Source organism: Enhydra lutris, unplaced genomic scaffold, assembly GCF_002288905.1.
Source record: "Enhydra lutris kenyoni isolate GAN:26980312 unplaced genomic scaffold, ASM228890v2 scaffoldscaffold14, whole genome shotgun sequence".
Taxonomy (NCBI): domain Eukaryota; kingdom Metazoa; phylum Chordata; class Mammalia; order Carnivora; family Mustelidae; genus Enhydra; species Enhydra lutris.
This window is the reverse complement of record NW_019154098.1, coordinates 20,167,081-20,192,043: the sequence shown is the minus strand read 5'-3', so window position 1 is coordinate 20,192,043 and position 24,963 is coordinate 20,167,081. Positions and strand designations below refer to the sequence as shown.

The window sequence follows — 24,963 nt, the reverse complement described above, 5'->3', positions numbered from 1 at the left end:
AATCAAGTGATTCTGGCACTTAAAATCCTCTAATGGCTCCCCATTACAATGAGAATAAGGTCCAGACGCCTTCCCGTGGACTGCAGTGTCCATGATCTGGACCCTGCTGAAAATAACATTACTTTTACCCTGTTTTGCTTATATAAGACTCCATTGGCCTTGCGGGTGTCCCTTCCAAGTACCAAGTTTTCCTGCCTAAGGCTGGATGACAGGCTCTACTATTGTCATCAAAGTCTCAGATTAAAGGTCAGTCTTTCAGAGGAGCTTCCGTAAAAACCCTGGGATAGTCTCCCTGTCTCTCTCCAGTCACTCTTTACCATTATTACTCTGTCTTAGGTTTTGAAGGCATAGTATTTATCAGAATCTGATAATAGTACTTACATGTTTATTATCTATCTGTCTCTAGTAGCTCCATAAATGTAGGGACCTTGTCTGTCTTAACTACTATGTTCCCAGTACTTAGCACAATTCCTAGTGTTTAGTAAGTGCTGGAAACAATTTTTGAATGATCCAATGAATCTGTACTTCCATAGAAAGGCTGAAAAGTTCACCCATTGAACACCTGTATTGCGTCCCCACACATGTCATATGCATTCTCTCTTTTATTTTTCTTCCAACTTTTGAAAGTGGAAGGGAAGCGTTCTTCTGACATCATGAATGGGAAAACTGAGACCCAGTGAATCTCTTTCCCCAACTCACCCCGTCTGTGAATGTCAGAACTAGATTCAAGCCTGGTCTCACTGCCCAAAGCCCTACTAATGTTTCCTACTGCATTATTTCATAAAATGCAAACCCACGAGGCAGAGTTAAATAGATTATATATCCCAATAAAACCTTAAACTATTGCAAATTACTCATGGATGCATGAACTTTGATGTCTCCTGTGGGAAGAATTTATATTTAATTCAAATGAATTATTAGGGCAGTCACGTGTTCTCCTGTGTTGGCTTGAAGATCAAATAAATAATTTTTATTCTTGGCACCAACCTCTCACTTGGGTCAGCTCTAGATCTTACTGGGTCACCCAAGTGAAAGAGGCAGAATATTCGTTCGTGTTAGTTTAATCACCTATCAGGGTAAACCATTCAGCCTTCACACTGTGAAGAAATTTGAGCTGTATTTACAAATAAGACACAAAAGCTATCCTTGCTCTTTTCTGGAAAGTTTCTTTTTTTCTGGTGGGGATAATTAAATCTGTGAGAAACAGTATTCAAGTTTTTATGCAACCCGTGCCAACAGTCAGGAGGGATTTCAAGACTCCTGGCTTCTTCTCGTGTTTCCTGCTGTGATGAATTGATGGATGTGGACTTATGGGGCCTCTTTTCTCTTTGTTTGTTTCTTTGCATGTTTATATAGAAACAGAGCTATCTGACTCAGAGTAAGGTATGCATGGTCATTGTGTTCTTTTTTTACACTTTCAGAAATTCCTATTTCCTTATATGGAAGGAAAAAAAGTAAAAATCCTGCTTTTTGGACTTTCTTCCTCATAGCAACAAACCTAGATCTCTCATGGACTTTTCCTTATGAACCAAGAGAGGCCAGGTTGGGCAAACCATCCAAAGTTCCTAATTAATTTAGCCAAGACAGTTTGGGCATTCAAGTAGCAAATTGTGGGATCATGGTCAACACAGATGAAAAAAAAATGCTTTCTGTTAACTGTGTTAAAGGTAGTTCTTTTTCAGTTGAGTTCAGGAAATTCATGCGTGGGAATAAAAGGTGATGTCTTATGCAGCATGCTATGCCTCTAGCCATCTTGTCCCTTAGTTGACGGAAAGCAGTAGGGTTAGTGTCCCTTTGCTCATCATTAGGCATGACTAGCGTTGGGGGAGAAAAGACCATTTTGCGGGTGGTCCCTGCCTGCACAAGAGGCCACTTCTCAGGGCCTCAGCTCAGACCCCTTAGCTGCTCTGTGCCCTTCCTTAACAGAGGGTGATCTTCATGTCCTCCTCTGACAGCCTTCCAGAAGACAGGGCAACTCGGCACAGTTCTTTGTTAAGTTGGTATTAGCCACCTACCACGCACCAGACACTATGTCAGGCGTTCATGGGATTTTCAGTCTAGAGAAGAGAGACTTAACCAAGTAATTCCACTCTTAAATATATAATTATAAACTGATGAGAACTATGAAGAAAAGGACTGGAGTTTCTCATTTTTGTAGAGTGGTGGGAAGAATGACAGGGAACACTTCCCTCAGGAAAAATGCTTGAGCTGAGATCTACAGAGCGGAGAGAAGTCAACTAAACCTGAGTGTGTCTGTGCATGTTGTGTGTGTGTGTGTGTGTGTGTGTGTGTGTGTGCGTTCTGTGTACATGTGTGTTATACACACACATGCATGCACACAAACATACACACAAAGGGTTTATTCCATATAGAAGAAACCCAGAAAAGGATCATGGTTCCTCATAAGACAAGAATGGAAGCCATGGCTAGACTATACTATGAAGAGAATTTTGGAAGGAGAGGTAGCAACGAGATAAGATAGAGTGTTTCTCAACTTACTTATTATTAGCTTTCCCGAAGGAGCCTTTTTAAGACATTTTTCATCCCTCCCATGAAGTTTGGATAACACAGATGCACTGTATTCCTGTTTATGTACACTATGCGTGTATGTGTACGTTTGTGTGTACACGTGTATATGCTTTGTACATAAAAAGAGGAAGATTTTTTCACACTCCCTTTTGGGGCAGTTTTTCACCTTTGGTGGCTAAGTCACACCTAATGAGAATGCGTGAGTTAGGCAAGGAAGCTCAGGTGCTTTATAAAATTGTGTTAAATTGAATTGCAATGGTCATGTAACCAAATATATAGCTTTTAAGTGTATAGTTTGATAAACCTTGTTAAATGTACGCACTTGCGTAACAACCTTCAGAACAAAGACCATTTCCAGCATTCCAGAAAGTTCCCTCATGCCTCACTGTTATGATTTCTGTCACCAGAAATTAGTTCAGGTTTTTAGAGTCAGATAGATTCCTGGCTGCACACCTCATGTCTCTGTGATGTTTAGCAAATTATTTCATTTCTCTGGGCCTTTTTCTCATCTTGTAAATGAGGAAAGATGTGGAGTCTTCCTCACAGGGTTGGTGAGGGAGGCATGCTGTCCTGCCCCCTTCCCCACAGTGTGAATACGCGGGCATCTCTAAGAGGCATCCAATGGAATCAGGCTTATAGCATAAGCTGATGATTACTTTGGGCCTGGTGATCCTTCTAGTTCCCTCAGCTCTGGCCCTAACAGTCTGTGTTTCCCTTTGCCTTGTGACCACAAATCCTGCCTGCTTCTCTCATTTCCCAAATGTTTCTCCTCCTGTGCTCTTCTAGAAAGCTGCCGCCATGCTGAGAAGGACACAGGTTCTTTCTCAATGGCTTCATCTAGTGAGCCTATTACAAGCACCTCTAGTTCCCCCACTTTCAGAATCTCCCAGAACCATATCTGACTTATCTTGGTTGGTCATGCTCCTTCTTTTCATCCGACCCATCCTCCTCATTCCTTATCTTGTGGCCCATCCCATGTTCCCAAAGGCTCAAGTCTCCAGGTAGTGTGCCCAGTGCTGGGTCATAGGATGAAGAGTCAGGCTTGGGTGTCATACAGCAGGTGTTTAAATCCCACCTTCACCACTTGTAAAGGACCCAGGATAATGGCTTAAACTCTAATCTCAGCCTCAAGTTCTTCATTTTTACAGTGACACTTAAAATAGTCACTCACAAGTCAAATGAAATGAAATGTATCCTAGGACCATAGTTGGCCATCATAAACCCTCAACAAATGTGTGTAGGTGCCAGTATTAAATTGCTTATTCCAATTATTGTGGTATTCTGAGTCTGCTGGCTCATCTTTGCTTAAATAAATTTATATTTACAAACATGTAATACAGAGTAGCAGACTCTTCAGTAGCTGAAGTGGGGTATCGTGGGGAGCCTGGTCTAGATAATCAGAGGTCCCTGCCATGTGGCATCGTGCCATTGTAATTTGATCACTTTCTTAGAAATGCCAAACCTCCATTTTTCATGTTAAAATGGCAATGATCCGTGCTGTGAAATGTGTAAGCCTGATGATTCACAGACCTGTACCCCTGGGGCAAATCATACATTATATGTTAATAAAAATAATTAAGATATGGTTAAAAAATGGCAATGATCATTGCTTCATGGCATAAGTGTGAGGACAGATAAAACATGCATGAAGTATCAAGCCCAGAGCTGTCATGGAGTAGACCTTCAGTAAGGATCGTCTCCTATGTCTCATCACATGTAAGATGCATTGATTGTAAGATGGAACCCGATTTCAGAGCTGTGCATCGTAGAATCAGCAGTTACTGGCATTACGTCAAGTCCCAGCCCCACCGATTCCTGTACGTCTAGCAGTGAGTTTGTTTTCCTTGCTGCAAACCTTGTTCAGTATTGAGTTGAAAATAAATGCTTTTATGCACAACTGTTGCAAAAGTCATCTTTTACAAAAACAAGGACATGTCAAGTTTTAGAAATGTCTTGGTATAATCCTGAGCCATTCCTACACCGATCTACTGTGGTTTCTAATGCCAGTTTTCTTTGTGCTGGATCCCTGAGGACAGGAGGAAAGGCAAATACTGAGAAGTGAAAACCTTGACATCCCTCAGACCTCAGTAGATTAGGTGGTCACCCTATTTTTCTGTGTCACACCTGAATAGTTATGTGAGGCCAAATCCTGTCAACCTTCTAAAGGATTCCTCAAGGGCAGATAACCCTAAGACTGCCTCCAGGTATAAAGTCAGTGACCCCTACCCCCAAGACTCACCTATACCTGGAAGAAATCAAAAATGACCCCAACCAAGGCTGGACATCTCCTTCCGCAGCCATGCTCCTGAATTTATCCATGACCAGCCCAAGTATCTGGAAGAGTAAAGATAAGTACAATACTGTTTACTGTCTCCACTGATGTGTGACTTACAGAAGATTTCACAGTTTGGGGCTGTAGATCAGCGACTATTAGGTGTCACTATTTTATGAGTGGCATAAGATCCTTCCAAACAGTGGTTAAGACCAGTATTTTTTGTCATGTACAAGCTGGAAAGAAGTCAGTCCAAGGCTGAGATGTGTCTCTGTGGTCTCTGATTCCTATTTTGTTTATTCACTTGCTCAGTTTCCATTGCCAAGGTCACTTGAAGGTCTAGGATGGCTGCTGGAACCATGAGGTTTGCATTCCAGCCATCCATAAAAGACAAAGGGAAGGAGAAGGGCACTTTTATTCCTTTAAAGATTCTTCCTAGAAACACTGCTTCTGTTTACATCCCATTGGTCAGAATATAACCACACATGGCCACACTTAGATACAAGGAAATCTGGGAAATGTTGTTTATTCTGAGTGACTATTATGGGTTGAATTGTATACCCCCCCCCCCAAAAAAAGACACGTAGAAGTTCTAATCTCCAGTACCCGAGAAGGTGACCTTCGGCAAATAGAATCTTGACAGAAGTAATCAAGTTATGATGAAGTCATTAGGGTGGGCCCTAGTCCATGATTGGTGTCCTTATAAAAAGGAAAAAATTAGAAATATAGACTGATACTCACATTAGAAAGGCAGACAGAAGACACACAAGGAGAAGATGTCCGTGGAACTGGATGGTACATCTATAAGCCAGGGATTGCCAGCGACAAGCTGAAGCTGGAAGATGTAAGCAAGGATCTCCCCTGGAGCCATCAGAGAGAGCGTGGCTTTGCTGATGATACCTTAATCTCCTACTTCTAGACTCCAGAACCATGAGACAATGAATTTCTGTTGTTTTAAGCCACTCTGTTCTTGGTATTTGTTATGGCAGCCCTAACACAGTTGCCATGTATCCAAGAAAAAATGGAGGTTCTATTAATAAAGAGGGAAAAGGGCACCTGGGTGGCTCAGTGGGTTAAAGCCTCTGCCTTCCGCTCAGGTCATGATGTCAGGGTCCTGGGATCGAGTCCCACATCTGGCTCTCTGCTCCGCAGGGAGCCTGCTTCCTCCTCTCTCTCTCTGCCTGCCTCTCTGCCTACTTGTGATCTCTGTCTGTCAAATAAATAAATAAAATCTTTAAAAAAAAATAAAAATAAAAATAAAATAAAGAGGGAAAAGACAATGGATATTAGGGGACAACTTGTAGTTTCTGTCACTGACCATAAAAAACTGTACAAACATCCTTCAAGCAATATTGACTGAGTACCTACTGCCTACGGTGCCCTGTGGGGATCCAGTGGTAAGTAAAGCCAGCGAGGTCCCTGCCCTCGTGGAGCTTCTGGTCTAGCGACAAGGGAGATATTAGTAATTCACACACATATTTAGTTATGCACTGTGATGTATATATTTAGTAGGCATATTACCAGATGCAAGACTTGGAGTCTCGGATACAAATTTCTGTAGGTTTGCACATTTCATTCATTTTCAGAATCCCAGGAGGAGCTCTGAAGTCAGGGGCTGAGTCTGCACGTTGCCTTCAGCATCAGAGTCTCTTAATTCAACCCACTGCTCTTATTCTGCCAGTTGAAATGAAATGTTGTTGATCTTATAGTTATAGCTTGTGGTTATCAAGGGAGAGCCTGTGAGAGAAAGTAAAATGATGGAGAACAAGATGGGAAAACATCCGTTTGGCAGAGGGTCGGATCACTGAAGCAGGAATTATGGATGTTGAGTTGATTGAATGCTTTGTTTTGCACATTCCTCCTCCTCCTCCTCCAGCCTCTTCCATCCCAGGCCATATCATGACCCTCCACCCAACTGCTTGGCCCAGAAACCTAGAAGTCCTGCTTGTTTTTCTCTTCTTCCTCCAATGCAAGACACTTCCAAAATGTATCTCGAATGCATCTGTTTGTCTTCATTTCCCCCCCTCCAAAACCCTGTCCTCTCTCACCAGGACTACTGTGGCCCTAATTGGTCTCCTTACACGTGATTTTGTAACCTTATCGTCTGTCTCCCATGTTGCAAGGAAAGGAAATCTAGTTCTGCCACTCTCTTGCTTGAGATCCTTCATTGTGTCCATGTTGCTTTTAGCATGAAATCTAAAAACCTTACCATGGCCTATATAGTCCCACATGAACCTACCCCCACCTATCTTTCAAATCTTACCTCCTAGCCACTCTCATCCTTGCTCCCCTCCATCATCACCTTGTAGATCCTCAAACCAGTGATTGTTTTCTCTCCATGGGCCTTTTGCACTTGCCACTCCTTCCTCTTAGGATTCTCTTCGCAGCTTGTCATGGGATCCTTCCTTATTTTTTACACCTCCCCTTACAGGTCTCCTCCTCTTCAGTGGGGATGGAACGTCTTCGTAGCGTTTTCACACCCATATCTCATTGGCTGGAATTGTGTTGCGTGGTCATTTCTGGGGTTGCTGAGGTTTTCAATATTTCATTCTTCACCTTTTATAGGGCAAGAGAAAGAGAGGTTGGGCCGAAGTAGGGTGGCTAAATTCTGCGGTATCTGCTGAGCCCCTCGTTTTTCTCTTTCTTCCTTCCCTGCTTATTCCCTCCACAGATAAGTATTTGTCTTTTTCTTAAAGGAGAACTTAGGGAGTTCTCCCATTTTTTAAAAAAAGATTTTATTCATTTATTTGACAGACAGAGATCGCAAGTAGGCAGAGAGGCAGGCAGAGAGAGAGAGGAAGGGAAGCAGACTCCCTGCTGAGCAGAGAGTCCGATGCGGGGCTCGATCCCAGGACCCTGAGATCATGACCTGAGCCGAAGGCAGAGGCTTTAACCCACTGAGCCACCCAGGCGCCCCTATTTGTCTTTTTCTAACCCTCCTCTAGGATACATGCTCTATGAATGCAGGGATAACATCTAATTCTTCTACTACATTTCCAATAAATGTTTATTGAGTCAACAAGTTAATTTCTGTGGCCAGCGATGGTGGAAACTCTGATCCAGACACTGTCTCTGCTTTACTAGAATAGAAAGGCTTGTTAATATGGCAGGTAGCCAGTGGGATTTCATTCTAGCCCTTGCCACACCACGTGACCCTTAACAGGTGCTCAGAAATTTTTTTAGAAATCCCAGTCAATTGGTTTCCATTTATTCAAGACTTACTATTTCTAAGGTATTAAATAAATCCTTGGAAGTTGATTCCTAAGGCCCCATCATTATAGTCTTAGGTAGATGGACAATATAATATGTACTATATAATAGAATATGTATATGGTGTATATATATATATATATATGTATATATATATATACAATGTATAATATAATATGCAACAACAAGATAATTTATCTGAAAATCCCCAGCACCTTGCTGGTACAGAGTCCATCCTCATCTTTATTTTTTTTTTTCATCTTTATTTTTTAAAAGAATTTGAGAATGTCAGGTGATGTCTAGACAATACATCATTTCAGTCAGATACAGAGGCAGACAGCACTGAACATATTTGCAAAAGAAGATAGATTTTCCATCTGGGAGCACATGTCCCACCCTTTCAGTAGATTTCGTGGAGAACAAGTGAAAACAGCCCTATGATAATTTAAAACAGTATTTGTTGAGTAACATTACATGCTAGGCACTATGCTAGGTGCATTATCTCTGGGCTTTCATTTACAATCACCTCTGTCCTGGGACAGAGTATTGTCTTCCTTTCTACAGCTGGGGAAAATAATGAGGTTTGGAGGTTTAAGAATTTTGCCTACATGGGAATTCAGATATGCCTGGGTCTAGATCATATGCTTTGGAATCATTATTGTTTATGTGTGGAACGGCTTATATCAAGAGAAGATAGAAGCCAGAAATACCCTTAATAACACAGGGCTTTAGAGGATCCTGGGCCAGAAGCGTAATACTGCATTTGGGGCCCCTCTGCAGTGGTTCTTATTGTACAGCTGTGTCCTCCGGTTCCATGACACTGATGGATGGCATTCTTGCAAAATGAGAAATCCAAATCACTGAGCTGTTTAAAGTGAAAGGGTGGAGTTTTGGGAACTAGAAAAAACATAGCCTTCTCTCAACTTTCTGTGTCCCAAAGGTCCGAGCAGCCCAAATCTGTGGATCTTTAAGATGTTAGTATGATCCCCAGCATTGAACTGGGCTTCTGAATGAAAGTGTTCTGCTGGCTGGAAGCCCAGAAGCATGCATCCTGGTGTCTCCTGATAGCAAGTATGGGTCCCGACAATGTGCTTGTGGAGAGCCTTAAGCAAAGTCTGGACTGAACGTCACCAGACGCCTTGTTCCACCCTGGGCTTTAATATCTGGTTTTTCCTTCTTCTGTGTTTTGTCGGACACTGACAAGTGCTTGTTCTGCTGGCTGAGTCCCATACTGTAGAGACGTCTCTCTCTGAGCTAAGACTTTACTTTCTGCCCCATCTGTCCTCCAGCCCCCATGCAAATCCATATTCCTTCCACCAGTCCCACGGTGGAATTAGAGGGCAGGATGTGCAGAACCTCCGGGCTGGCAGACCCCCGAGGGTGGTCTGGCCCCAGGACCTCTCTAGGCCAGTGCAAGTCTTCTGGGTCTTTTGTGACCTGATACCACCTTCAGCCTAGTTTGATTTCTGGGAGGGGACGAAAGCCATTGTGGTTATGTGATTAATGCTTGTCGGTTCTCCTTTTATTCTTGGCTCTTGTCCAGGATTTTCATTGAATATCTTTATAAATGAAATGTGTTTGAAATTCAACATCATATAAATGTCTGTTGAATTACCAACAACAATGGAAGGTATTATTTTCTCTATCAATAATCAGAAGCTTAGAGCTAGAAGATTCTGCTGATTCTTAATATTATCTTGGGGTCATATGCCTCTTTGAGAGTTCAGTGACAGCTATGGACCCTCTTCCCAGAAAAACAAACAAACAAAAAAGTTGGGTGTGTCTGCGTGTGTGTGTGTGTGTGTGTGTGTGAGAGAGAGAGAGAGAGAGACATACATTTGCACACAGTTTAATGTTGTTCACGGATTATCTAAAATTTATTTGTGGATCCCGGGATAAGAATCTCCCAGTCTAACCTTCCCATGTTATCAGTAAGGAAAGTGAATCCCACCTAAATGAACTGACTCACCCAGGGTTAAGTGAGAAAACCAGAACTAGGACCTGATCATGCTGGTTACTGTGTGCGATGGATCAACTCAATGCTTGGCCCGTGGACATTCAATTTAGACTGTTTCTATCCCTCCTATACCCCACCCCTACCATCGTAGTCATTTTAGTAACTAATATGATTTGGGATATTTGAGTTTATATTATGGTCAACTATTTTTAATAATAATTTTTATACTAATAGTGCCTTGCTTTTGTGACACCTGTGTTGGAGACTCACATTCCTCATTGTATTCTCACAACTCCCTGAAATAGAAGTGAGTGTGTATTATAAACTCCATTTTACATGCAGGAAAATCAAGACCCAAGGAAAGCTGTTCAGGGTCAAGTGAGAAGTGAATGGCAGCTCTTGGTGTGCCCTGAATTCCCATTTCGGGGAACCGGGCTTGCATAGAATCTTCTTGTTTAGAACAAGCATAAGAAAGAGCACAAAGCTCCTTGAATTAATGCCCAGACCAGTGTTTCTCCGGCCTCCCTGTACATCGGAATCACTTGGGAAACTCCTCCAACATATCCAAAGATACGGACACAGTTGATCTGGGCTAAGGCCCAGATATGGGTGCTTTGTGGAAACTCCTAGACGACTTAAATGTGTAGCTGCCAAAAGTGAGAATTATCATCCAGACTTCACAAAAGGTGGATACAGTGCTACCTGATCTTGTCCTGTGGTTGGATAAGGGGTGCCCTGACTTTCATGCCTGAAATTCAAAGGGAAGACAGCATTCCATATAGTTTGTTTTTGAAATGCGCTGCAAAGACGTTCGGACAGTGTACTTTGGGTCTGGAGGGATTAACTTGCAGCGTCTCAGTGACAAGCACATTTGGAAATGCATTAGCTCCACTTGGTATCAGAATCGGCCCAAAGCAGAACAAGCCAAGAAGCAGCCCGTAAACCTCAGTAACACTGATTGCGCACAGTTATTCCTCAGGCTGACTTCTGGGCTGCTGTGAACTATGTGGTACCATGGGTGGGTCAAGACACCCAGCTTCCCCCAGCCGCCGGTGTAAAACACAGCTCTTGTTGCATGTCCCGTACCTCGAGATGGAATTTCGGGATGGAGTTTCAGCCGCATTTGATGGTGAGGTTGCCACTTAACAACTGTGGCCTTGTACCCTGGGAAAATTGCACTGTGTCAGGTTCTTTTAGAGATGCAGAGGCTTTTTGGAAGAAAAAGGAAATAGACCGCCTACCGGGCCAAGGAAAGTTGAAGGCTGGTGGAGGTCAGCTGCTTTTTAATTCAAATACATGTTGGGTCTTTAGTTTGAAGAGGTGATGTTTCTCTGCCCAGGAACCTCTCCTCACACCTAGATCTGTCTAGTCACCCAGATTAGGCAGAAGTTTGTGCTAACTGATGAAAAGTTCACAAAGCGAGGTGTTAAAGGGGGCTCTCTTGCTGGGCTGGGAAAGCCAGAGATCTGCTTAGAGAGGGCCCGCAGAGCCCTTCGGCACCTCCAAGGAAAAAGCTGCCTTTGTTGTGGCTATGTGTGATCAGCTGTGTTACTACAGTGGGACCGTGGGACCCTAACGGGGCTGTGTTCCAGGCAGAGTAGCCACCTGCACGTACCCTCAGCTGGGGTTGACAAGGTCAAATTCACAGAGCCAGAGTAATTAGGACCGGGCACACACCATATCTTTGTAGGCCCACTGGTGGCATGACTGTCTCCTGCCTTAGCTAGGTCAGAGGAGGCAGAGGACCAAGGGGTCCCCCTGTCTGTGTGCACCGGAATTTTGGGCCGCAGGGCACAGGGCTGCACTCTGTGTGGAACACAACTTAGGGGTCTCAGACTCTGTGGAAAGTCTGAAGTCATTCTTGTCAGGAGCTTCTGATCTTGTGGAAATAGGATGTATACAGAGAAATAGCTGAAAAAAAACAACATTTTCCATATGTATTAGCAGACACCTCGGTTGTTTATGGTTCCCAAAACTCGATTTCCGGTTGGGTGACCCGAACGTTCGTTTCCAAACATTCTGGAATGGGACTGTAAGGGAAGCTGGTGAAGAAATCTAGAAGGCGGTGACCTCCTTGGCGATGGGAGGCCTGACACCACAATTGGTCAGAGGGCTATCAGTCGGGGAGAAGAACCGGATATGGAATAACAGACCAGAACCCCTCCACAGCACCTCTGTGTCAGCCTCTCACTGTATTTAACCACGGCAGCCATGAGTGATGTTCGCTGTCTTACTTCTGCTTCCCACATAGTATGCAGATTTCTCCTTGTGGCCACTGCGACCTGGAAGTACACTGGAAAGGGAATCTGGGAAATGTAGTTCTGGCTTGGCCAAGGGGCCGATACAGAGCGCCTCCTCTTATTTATTATATTCATGCTCTTCCTAAAAGCAGGCCCGCAGAATATCCCCAGTACAAATACAAAGAAGGGGTGGGGACACTGAATATGAGATCCATCTGGTCAAGGAGGAGAGAGGATGAAGAGGATGACCTCAAGGAATTGTACCCAGTACTTGCTACCGCATGTGAAATTAGATTATATACCTCTAGAGTTGCTTCTACCATTGTCTCTGTAAGCAAAAACTATCTCTTTGTTCCCTCTGGCTCCTTGGGGTAGGGACCCAAGACAGAGGAAGTAATTAAAATAGGAGTCCCATGTTTGGTCTTTTCTCTCTAAACTTAAAAAACAAACAAACACCTCATTCTAGCAAACTCTGGTTCTGTGCATAACATGACTCATCTCAGGTACTTTATGAAAGATGGAAGCAATAGGACCAAACTGACTATGACCATCTGGGACGCTTTCCTAGATCATTTTTGAATGCCCAGAATGGAAGCCCATTTTCCTGGGTTAACCTATAAATTAATCACTTTCTCGCATTAAGACTTAGCGAAGCTGTTCAGTCCTGGCTCAGAATCCAGTGGTTTGGCATTCGAGTAAACATGCGTGGGTGTGGGAGCTGGCCCAGGAGGGCAGACCACTTAATGGAATGTAATGTCTGGTATGTTCTTCAGGGATAACAGGAAGAAGGAACCCATTTTAGTTGGGCGTCACGGTGAGCACAGTGACGGTTGCTTAATGTGTATCATCTGTCTCATCTTTGTCCCAACCCTATAACCTGGATATTAGCTCTATTTTGTAGTTGAGACTGACAGAATTTGAGTCATAGCCTCTGGTTGTGTGAGTAAATGGAAGAGCCAAAAGCCAAACTAGCCCAGGTCTGTCTGTTTCCAGAACCCTTGGTCTTTCCATTGTATCATGGTACCCTCCAAATGTGTTGGGATTATTTAATTTTCTGGTCCTCAGTTTTTCCACCTGGGCTAATCTTGGCAAAGTCGGTTACCAACTCTGCCAGGGATTAGGTGTTTCTCTAGGAATGGAGATATTGGACAGAACCCCAGTCTTCAAATCCATACAGTGTGCAAGGTTCCTAAAGATGTTATGATCCATAACATAACACAAAGGCCATACCTACTGTTTATTGCTAGACCCCAGGAAGTGGGAGTGGGGTGGGGTTTACTCCCAATCTTTAGCCAAGTCAGCATGGAACCTCCCCAGGTCCTTCAGTACAAGTCCCTAAACTGAGAGGGTCCTGAGGAGCCTGATTGGCAGCCCTGTCCTTGGCCCACAGATCGCTTGGTCCCAAATATAGCCCCATGTACTGGTAAAATAAGAGTTTCTAGAGAAGAAACAGAGGCATAGTTTCCTCTGCCAGGGGTACTCAGCTCCCAGCGACCGTGACAAAGAATTTCTGAGGTTACTTAGTCCAGATAACGTGCTCACAAAGACCACACTCTATCTTAGACCTATTTTCAACCCGTTTACTTCCTCCCCCCCAGAATACTACCACCTACTTGTGACCCGTGCTATCTCTGCAAAGTACACACGCATACACACCACTTTGTTCTCAGCTCCAATCACAGCGGCACCACCTTGGGGGTAGAATAAAAAGAATGAGACTTTGGTTCACTCTTAAAGGTTAGATAATATCAGGGCATCTGGGTGGTTCAGTTGGTTGGGCATCTGCCTTCGGCTCAGGTCGTGGTCCTGGGGTCCTGGGATTGAGCCCTGCAACAGGCTCTTTGCTCAGTGGGGAGCCTGCTTCTCCCTGTCCCACTGCTGCTCTGCCTGCTTGTGCTCTCTCACTCTCTCTGTCAAATAAATAAATAAATTCTTTTTTTTTTTTTAAGATTTTATTTATTTATTTGTCAGAGAGAGAGAGAGGGAGAGAGAGCAAGCACAGGCAGACAGAATGGCAGGCAGAGGCAGAGGGAGAAGCAGGCTCCCCGATGAGCAAGGAGCCCGATGTGGGACTCGATCCCAGGACGCTGGGATCATGACCTGAGCCGAAGGCAGCTGCTCAACCAACTGAGCCACCCAGGCGTCCCTAAATAAATAAATTCTTAAAAAAAAAAACGATTAGATAATATTACCAACACACTATAGATCACCTCTTATGAGTAAAATAGTATATGAAAAACGTGATGAATAACCTTACTGTGTATTGCCTCTTGTTTAGTCTCTTTTAACTTTTACTATATTCATTTTGCTTTTTAGCATAGTCCAAAAAAAAAGCATAATCATTTCTGGGTGTTAAGTGCCTAATAATAAATAGCATTCTAAGGGCAAATAGCTAATTGGGTAAAAGGTTTCTGTGGAGGAAAGAATTTGGGGTCAGGGAGGAAGTTGGACCTTCTGGAGCCTCTTTCCTTTTAGCCATGAGCTCCCGTGGGAGTTAACACATGGCGTTGGGAGTGTGTGTCTCCTGCTGCTGGAAGCCCCAGTTCGCCATTCTTGGAATTCGAAGGAACTTTCCGTATCCAGAGTGCAAGCCAACTTTGTCAGGGGGGGCAAGGTAGGAGTGATAATTTGCATATCCTCTGTGGTATTCAAAGGCTCCCAGATAGCAGATTCCTTTCCTTCAGTAGTAAAGGAATTCCAAGGAATCTTGTGGTTATAATGTACGTACATTGCTTCTCTTCAGTGCCTGGACGCTGCTTATAACCTCAGGGAACCACCAGGTCAAGAGTGTGCTGTCTGGCCTTAGCACAAGCAGATCTTGGAAGTGGTCCCAGTGAATCCAGAGCAGCATGTGGGAAAGGGTATGAAGCACCAGGACAGGCCACAAATCCTCCCTCTAGCCTCAACGCCATTTCCAGAGGGAACCCCCTGGAAGGCAAATTTTCATCCTAAATCTGGAAATCTAAGTTCAGTGGACCCCATATCTCCCCCTCCTTGAAGTATGCCACAGTCCCCCATGACTGGCCCCTCCCCCCACAATGGAGCAAAGTGGACTAAGGGTGAGCCTGGGTCTGAAGCAGACCTTTGGTCGATTTGGTCTGGAAGGGGGCAGATTCTGTTAGAAACCAGCAGGCACTTGGCATTCCTCAGTCGGAAACAAAAATTCTTCAGTGTTGCTTTTTGTTGTTGTTTTATTGGGAAAGTCACTCGTAACATATCCTTGGCTTTCCTTCGAGGTTGATGGCACAGTCTGTTCTTTGGGAACATCACAGGGCCCTATAGTGTGCTGAACGTGCATAAAGCTTAGAGGAAAACGAATTCTCTGGAGAGAGGAGCCTGTGTTTGTCTAAGAACTGGATCTCTGCCGCCTCCCACACCACTCGCTCTCCAGCCAGTTGCATATTTGGTGAACAGATTTATGGGACTAAACATACAGCTGCAAATCCTTTCTTTTTTTTTTTCCCCTCCTCAAGAACAATGTTCCACTGTCAAGGCTATTATGCACTAAATACAGACACACAACTTATTTACTACAGCAGTGTCTAAAACTCCTGGTATCCTTGCTGAATGTGAGTGTTTTTGCAAACATAAAGCATTCTATAGATGTAAGGAATTCATTCTGTAGAAGTCATGAACACATTCTGACTCAGCTCACTTTAGTTCTGCATCGTCTTTGTTAAAGTGAATATCCTACAGACAGGACCAATGATGCCTTAAGGAATTCTATACTCGATTTACTTTAAAATTATGCTGACTGTTTACAGTGGTTTCTGGATTCTCTAACCTTGCAGGATACTCTTAGCTTAGGGAAAAATCTCTCTTATCACCCTGGATTGATTTTTATCTTTATTTTTCATATTTTATTTCAGTAAATAATACCAACTCAGTATCTATTTCTGTCTCCCAAAACCAGAGCCCAAGGTGGCTTTCCTGGGTAATCACCATGCGATGGTTGGTCTGTCTTTTCGTTTCAACAATCTGCATTCACGAGGCTGTTTGCGGGGAGAGGTTGTGTGTGAAGAGGGACAGAAGAGAAAAGCCATTATTTATTTAGTGTTTCACTATTATTAAACACGGGGCTTAGTAGTTAATCAGATTTGATCCTCATAATAAACTTGATCCCCATTTTACAGATGAGTAAAGCATAACTCAGGGTATTTATAACTTGCTCAAAGTCCCATTACTCATAAATTATAAAGGTTAGAGTTAAAACAATTCTATTGCACTATATAGAAAATGTACATATTATTTAGGCACATCTCAGTTTGTTACAAAATGAGCTGCTAGTGAAACTACTACCCAGGAATGCTAAGATAAGGTTAGTTGCCTACTTTTGAAATTTGTATCAATTAATCATATTATAATCATAGTATTAAAACTTTGTCTCTTGGTCTCTGTCTTGCCAACTGTTTTGTTATTTTGAGGGAAAGCCTCAAACAGGCTTACCCTCCAGTCTTTTCTCCTTCAAGAACACAAGGAAAAGGAAGAGAAAAGCCAGGGTAGCTCTCATGTGAGTGCAGTCATTTCAGGGATGCGAGTGTGTCGGTGAATATAGATTTCCATGGCAGGAAGAAGACACTTATGTAATCATAGGTGTAGTGTTTCTTTCCAACCTCACTCGCACTTTGGATAACAATTGAATGATTGTGATGGAACGCTAGCCATACAAGGACGAATGTGCAATTGCGCAATGCAGGGGCACTCAATCCATCTGTAGGATTGTCTGGTGTCTGCCGGGAGGACTGGCACAGGAGAGGAATTAGAGGCAAGATTATTTAGTTGTTTTGGCTCCTTATCAGGAGAGAAGCTGGAGTTCAGCCTAGGTATTCATCCCAACCTGATCACACCCTGAACTGTGCTGAGTCCTACCCCTGTCTTCCCGTTAACTCTTACCAGACCTACCATGGTTTCTAGGACTTTTCTCCACTGCCTTCTTGCTCAGAAATCACTTACCTATGACTTACAAAGGTGTTCTTCTTCCTCCTCATTAAGGATGACATCCTCCATATCCCTTCTGTATAAATCAAGGTACCACCATTCCTGGAGGAAATGAGTTTAGAGCAGCTACATGACCTCATGCTTGATCTCTTTTCTGTGAACCGGGAAATGAGAGAATTGCAATAAAATCTTTGAAAATAGATCTGTTAAAGGTAATTATAAGCAGAAGAAAAGTATCCCACCCTCACTTAAATTCTCATTTCCGCCTACGGGTGGCGTCTACATTCCCTGAACCTAGGTAGGAGGTAATACGGTACCTAATGTAGATCTAGTCACATGTTCTGTTTATTGTATGTGTGAGCTTTTTAATACAGAAGAGAAAAACATTTTCCCCAGGCTGTGTACTTCCTGTGGTTACTTGTAATATGTCTTTATTTGCAGAACAGAGTGTACCATAGATGCTAATTCAAAGTCTGTCATAACTGAATACGTTATGCAATTCTACCTGCATTTCCAGATCATTTTGCACATTTTTAGTAACAGGACATTGGAACTGCAGGAGCCACAACAGTTGTGAGAACCACTTAGGGAGAGATGACGTTTTTACTAACAGACTGACTCCAAAAATACTACCTTGAATACAAGCATGATGAATGTTTGGAAGGCTTTTTTCCCCTCGTCATTCAAGAAAAAAACAAATAGAAATAAATATGTAAGTTCATATCGCTCAGGACTTTAAGTGGCACAAAAGCAATCCAAGATTAACTGAGTAAAAACCTTTTTATGCAGTTGGAAGACCCAAAATATCACTGTCGACATCACAAGCTATTTGAGCAAACCTACACTGCTTAATTAATAGTTAAAGCAAAGAGAAGAAACATGTGTCTTCTACTATTCTCTGCATTCCTCAAACTTGCATATATAACTTGTACTTTATAAGTTTGTATTTATGTGGGGCTGTGGAGTCATATGGAGTTCAAATTCCAGAAGTCGCACTTAGTTGTGTAACCTTGAGCAAAAACTTAACCTCTCAGACTCAGTTTGTTCATAAGCATTATACTGATGATCATGGGTGGCCAGTGATAGAAACCAGCTACCATAAAAGAAAATTTTTAATTTTTTTTTTAAGATTTTATTTATTTACTTGGCAGACAGAGATCACAAGTAGGCAGAGAGGCAGGCAGAGAGAGAGGGGGAAGCAGGCTCCCCATTGAGCAGAAAGCCTGACGATGTGGGGCTTGATCCCAGGACTCTGGGATCATGACCTGAGCCGAGGTCAGAGACTTTAACCCACTGAGCCACCCAGACACCCCAAAAGAAAATTTTTTAAAAGAATGATTTATTGGAGCACCTGGGGGACAGAGTCAGTTAAGATCCAACTCTTGGTTTCAGCTCAGATCATAATCTCAGGGTCCTGGTATGGAGCCCCATGTTGGGTTCCAGGCTCAGTGTGGAGTCTGCTCACGATTCTCTCTCTCTTTTCTAAAGATGTACTTATTTTAGAGAGAGAGAGTATGAGTGGGAGGGGCAGAGAGCGAGGGAGAGAGAGAATCCCAAGCAAACTCCCTGTTGAGCGCAGAGCCCAATGTGGGGCTCGATCTCACGATCCTGAGATCATGATCTGAGCCGAAATCAGGAATTGGACACTTAATGGACTGAGCCACCCAGGTACCCCCAAAATGACCTTTCTCCAAAATCAAGTGCAGATCAAGTCACCACTCACCAAGGTTGATGACAAGTCCAATATAATATTGTTTTGGTGTCCCATTGCCCATGACTTCCCCTTTGGGATTATGTTGTTTCCCCAGGTGCCCATCCTGGGGTTTAGGCACCCCAATAAGAAGGACTTTGACCAGTGTGCTGCCCATGGTCCTTGTCCAACTGGCCCTGATGCCTGCCCCCTTTCCACCTCTCAACTCCAGGGCATAGGTCCTGAGCAGCGGCCACGGAGGGCTCATCCTCCCAATCACACAGCCTTTACCATTCCAGTTTTGAACCTCCAAGAGACCCTGCAATCAAGAGGTCTGTAAGACCCCTTCTTTCAACCAATCCTGCATCCACCCTCTCCAGTCTACAGAGATCTATGAATTGCTGGCATCAGCCCGCCCTTCCCTCCAATTCTTCTTTTTAATAACATCTTTGTTGAGTTATAATTCATACACTGTGTAAATTGTATATCTCACTTATTTTGGGCATAGTCACAGAGTCATGTGACTATCTCCACAATCAATATTAGAACATTGCACCACCTTTGAAAGAAGCCCTACACTTTTTTTTTTTTAATAAAACAATTATTTTTGAGGATTGCAAGTTGGTTACAGTTTGACTGGACTAGACACCCTTTCATACCTCCCCATGCCCTAGCCTTAGGCAACCACTAATCTACTTTCTGTCTCTGTGCATTTGTCCGTTCTGGACTTTCTATATAAATGGACTTATACAAATACGGTCTGTTGCAACTGACTTCTATCACTTAGCATCATGTTTTCAAGGTTCATCCATGTTGTAGCGCAAGGTTGATTCCATTTTATTGCTGAATGATATTCCATGATATGGATATACCAAATTTTATTTCTCTTTTCATCCATCAATGGGCATTTGGCATCCTTTGGTTCTTGGTGTACCAAGTCTCCCTCTCTTCAGCTCTTTGCTTCTGGTGGCCCCAGATCAGGAGCATAGACTCCAATGTCTGTCCGCTAGGTGGCAGAGAAACACAAACCAGTGTGGACCATGACAAGTAAGAGAACATCTACTAGGGTTAGCCCCTACTCAGCCATTGACAAGTGGCCATCCTGACCTGATGTTATTAGAGCTTTAGATTGTTCCAGAGAAGCTAGATCCTAGATGTTTATGTGGAAATTTCCTACTTTTCAAGTGTTGGTCAGTGAAAACAACCAGTGTGTCAGAGAGACAGAATATAATTCTGGTTGAGACTAAATGCTAAAGGTAATCCCTGGTGATGCTGAGACACATCTCTCCTTCCAGAGCCCATGAAGGTTTTGCTGGAATGTGAGCTCACCTGGCAACTACTGCCTTCTCATTTGGCATCACAAAAAGACTATTCATCTCTTTGGAGGAAAGAAAGATCCGGGTCTAAACTCAGCACTCTGAATCAGGAGGGAGTGGACTTTCTCTTATCCTTTGGCTCATGAGTATGCTGGAACAGAAAAAACAAAGCACCACGAATGTTTACCTTAAATTAGTGCTCAATTGCCTTGCAAATTACCCATGGCCTACTTTAGGAGGGATTGTAACCTGCTAGTATGACTTTGATTATGACTATGACTTCTATCATGGTTGAGAACTGCTGATTCTATACAACATGTGCCCTGAATCCATGAGGACAGATTTATGGAAATGGGAAAGGAGAAACAGTGATGGTATGGTCTCCTTACATACGAGGATGCCATGGCAGTGTAGGTTGGGAGTGGAAAATATTGAGGTTCATGACAACAGAAAGTGTTCATTATGTAAATAACCACTTTGTTTACCACGGTCCACTTTCCATTTTGTTTTGCGTGTGACCACAGAGAAAGTGGGTATTTTTAAAGAGAAAGAAATTCATGAAACCAACAGTGTAGTGCTTGACATGGGCAAAGAGGCTTTAAATTCATTATCTAATTTGAGCCCGTGCAGATAAGCATTTTTACCTAACCCTGTTTTATAAATTGAGACATGGTAGAGAAGACATGACTTGATTAAGGTCATCAAACAAAAGGAGCCAAAGACTTAAATGCTTAGGATTAAATTCCAAATCCCACATCTTTTCCATCTATAGCTGCCCTTCTAATACTTTCCAATATTGGTTTGAGGAATAGGATAGGTATTTTTACACTTAATAATATAGTGTTTTATTATATTTAATTTATAGATTTAATTTTATTTTTATATTCAAAATATATTTTGTGTTTTAAACATTTATAATTCATATTATTTATATTGTATCAATACAGTGTTCAAGTTGATAGTTATTACCCACTCAGAAAATAAGAAAAGGAAATAATGATTTTCAAACTGTTTTAATATTTTCCTATTCTTTGAGTCATTAACACTAAATCAATTAATTAATAATCAGATATGCATATTAATTACTGGGGGATTATAAAGAAATATGATGATAACAACAGATATGGGAGACATTCAGTCAGTCTCAACCAGAGAATCTCCTTTCCTTCCCCTATCTCAATCTTCTCTCCCTTCTTCCTTTTTGTCTTCTTTCCTTTCCTCCTTTTTATTTTCTTATTTTCTTATTCAGTGAGGGGATAATTTATAAGAAGCAAGAAACCCTTCAGAGTCCATCAAAATTGTGCTTTTTTTGCTTAATGCATTTATACATTCAATTCATTCAACAATGAATATTTATTGGGTTACTGCATTGGTTTTGCTATTGCTGCTGTAACAAATTGACATAAACTTGGCAGCTTGAAACAAAGAAAATGTATTGCTCTAGCTCTGGAGTCAGAAATCTAAAGGTGTGAGCGCGTCTGCATTCCTTCTGGGCTTTTGGAGGGGAGAATCCACTGCCTTGCCTTTTCCAGCTGATAGACGCCACTTACATTTCTTGGTTCCTGGCCCCTTTCTCTTTTCTCTCCACTTTCTTGCTTCTGTTCTGACATCTACTTCTGCCTTTGGCTTGCAAGTCTCCCTCTCCTAAGGACCCTTGCAGTTACATTGGGCCCACCTAGATGACTCAGGATAATCTCCTAATGTTAAAATCAGCTGATGAGCAACCTATTCCATCTGGAACCCTAACTCTCCATTGCCCTGTAAACTAAATATTCAGAGGTTCCAGGGATTAGGACATAGACATCATTGGGGGTTGGGGATATTGTATCTACTATGTGCCAGGCACTATACAGACTTACATTCTGTGGGATTCTGTTTTGCTAATTAGATGTACTTATCACTGACAGCTGGAGATCTGTGTCTCTCCATTTTTATATTTGAGGGACATAAATCATTTGAATGTCCCATGTCTGCCTCTTTAGACACACAACAGATATACCAACTGTTATTTTGTGTCAGCTAAATAAGAAAGTACCCAGCATCTGATGTCACCACTAACCTCAAATGAAGTACCTCCCTTTGAGGCAGTAGCTGTAGATCATTCCCAAGCTCACTATGGTCTCTCATTATTGAATGGTACTTCTTTTTTTTTATTGTAATTCTCTCTCCTATCACGGGTTAACTAATACTTAGTGTAAAAGCTGACCTTTATTTGCCTCACCCACTTTCATAAGGGATGGAAATAGGGAAAGGTATGAAATTTATCATCTCAATGGGGACACCTTGGCAAGTGAAAGGAAGCACTATTAATAATCCTTCAGAAACAGTAGGTGGAAAAGAGGGCTGTCTTGGGAATCGTGGGCCATAGGGGCTCCCTAAATATTGACTCCAAATGAACAACATCCCTAAACACTGTAAAAATGTATTGAGTACTCCATTGGCATAGAGCACTGCAAAAACTTGATGTACTTCACTTCCTTTAATTCTTACAACATCTTATAAGGTGGGTATTATTATTATTATTATTATTATTAATCATCTCTAGTTTAGAGTTGAGGGAAATGAAGCTCAGAAATTTAAATACCTAGCTCCAGCTAGTAAGTTGCTAAATTAGGATTTAATCCTAATTTGGTGAAACACTAAGCCAAATGCTTTTTCTCTTATATCACCTTCAAGGAAAAGCATAGATTCTTGGAAATTGTTGTCTTCAGCTGGGGGCAGTTGGGTATTTTAAGAGATGTTAGACATTAGAGATACACAATGACTTCATTAGAAGTCTATGGAAAAGCAGGAGCTATAATAGATACTTTCTCTTTGTCTGTCCTTTAGGTCTGTCAGTTTGTCGTCTCCGTAAATGGGCTCAATGTGCTGCATGTTGACTACCGGACGGTGAGCAATCTGATTCTGACGGGCCCTCGGACGATCGTCATGGAAGTCATGGAGGAGTTAGAGTGCTGAACAGGTGGACATCCCGGCCCTTCAGTGGCCTGAGGATGATCGAAGCCAGGACAACACAAAGCAATGCAATGACAAGACTTCCATGCACACAGATGGTTTTGGATGCACAAAATTTCTCCATACATACACATCTTGATTTGCGTTTCATACACTGTTTGAATGTGGAAGAACCAGGTAGATCATCTTTTAAAAAAAAATTATGTCCGTGTATAAAAACGTTCAGAAATGAAATTTCCTTACGTAGTAGAATTGCCTTACTCAGGTTCCATTTGTAGTTCTCAGCCATTGTTTTTTATCTTGGTTTGCCTAAAGTTGTTGAAATGCTTCTCTGGCCAAAACAGCAACATGCTAAAATCCCCTCCTAGGATTCAATGGAGTAGTTGTTACAGATTTTAAATTGTTCTTTTACCAAAATGAACCTGGAACTCTTTATGGAAAGATCTGGATTTCACCAAGCTTCAAAATAAAGCAACATCCAAAGGAATATTACCCGTTAACTAGCATTTTGAAGAGGTTCTAAAGCATTCAAGTGCTTAAAAGCCATTGAAAAAAATGACTTTTTCTTAATTCCTCCTTTAGTATCAATTTCTAACCTATGTTTTCATTTATGGCGTTCATTAGAAAACAAAAACCTTGTGATGAATATAGATGGGATGCATAGGGGGATACTACTTCTGATTATTTGCTCTGATTTCTCTTTCTGAGCCTAAATAATTTTGTCTTATCAATCAGCTACAGAAGCTTTCTAGAATTAATCCAGAATATGTTGAATGTCAAAACAGAGGAATTTGTATATACACATATCAAGCCTCTGGCAAGATTTCACATTGAAGTTGTCCCTTTTTAAATGAAGTATTCTAGAGCTTGGCCCATATGTGATAAAAACTTGAAATTAAATTGCCTTGTTGGCCTGAATTTTTACTAGCTTTCTAGTGTAACATATTCTAAGGAATGACATGCCCTGCTTCTTTGGCGGGATTATTTTTCACCAAAACATCATCTTGTGTTGTCATTTTTCAGCTCACTGTATATATGCATGTTTCTTTTTTTGGTTTAGAAAAGAATGCATTTGGGGGCTTGGTGTATCGAGGAAATTCCTCAAAGTGCCAAATTAGATAGTCAGGGAATGCCAAATTCTTGATTTCATATAATGCATTCTGAACAACCAGGTTACTTTCTTATCACGTATTAACAATGAAATATGAATGTTGTACCTCAGCCATTCTTTTTGTGATAGGTTATCTTAATGTGTTGGTACTAGTAAAATGGACATATCGTGCTACAGATGTTACATATATATGTTTCTGGTAATCCAGCTTTTCTGATCTTAGCTTTAGTCAGAGAATAGGATTTTGAAGTAATATAGAATGTCTAACGTTAGTACCGTCGATCTCCATTTGGGAACTAGTAGCGATTCTGTGTGTATGTGCGATTATACTGTATGCCAGGCTTTGTGCTACGGCACTTAATGTATGTGATCTCTTTGAATCTCCATCAGAATCCTCCAAGGGACACCTGAGTGGCTCAGTGGGTGAAGCATCTGCCTTTGGCTCAGGTTATGATCCCAGGGTCCTGGGATCAAGCCCTGCATCACGCTTCTTTCTTGGCGGGGTGCCTGCTTCTCCCTCTTCCTGCCGCCCCACCCGCTTGCGCACACCTGCTCTCTCTCTGACAATAAATAAATAAAATCTTAAAAAAAAAAAAACCTCCAAGAAGGGTATTATCACCCTCATTTCTCAGATATGGAAACTAAGTGTAAGCAAACTTCAACATCCGTGTTCTCACTGCTGCAAGATCTGCTAAGATTCAAACATGGGTTTGTTTAATGCTAGAGCCCATGTTACCGCCCCTCC

The 24,963-nt window shown here is 42.2% G+C and overlaps 1 protein-coding gene across 2 annotated transcripts in view; it reads left to right on the top strand.

Moving 5' to 3' along the window:
- Positions 1-24,650, top strand: part of LOC111146641 (DEP domain containing MTOR interacting protein) — a 128,268-nt gene extending 103,618 nt beyond the window's left edge. Inside the window, exon 7 of one of the 2 annotated variants that reach the window (XM_022502276.1) lies at positions 22,982-24,650. In XM_022502276.1, coding sequence (XP_022357984.1) covers positions 22,982-23,110 — 129 coding nt within the window. In that variant the 3' untranslated portion in view covers positions 23,111-24,650. The remainder of the gene's footprint in view (positions 1-22,981) is intronic. The other variant, XM_022502275.1, reaches the window with a different exon arrangement.
- Positions 24,651-24,963: the final 313 nt, after the last annotated feature.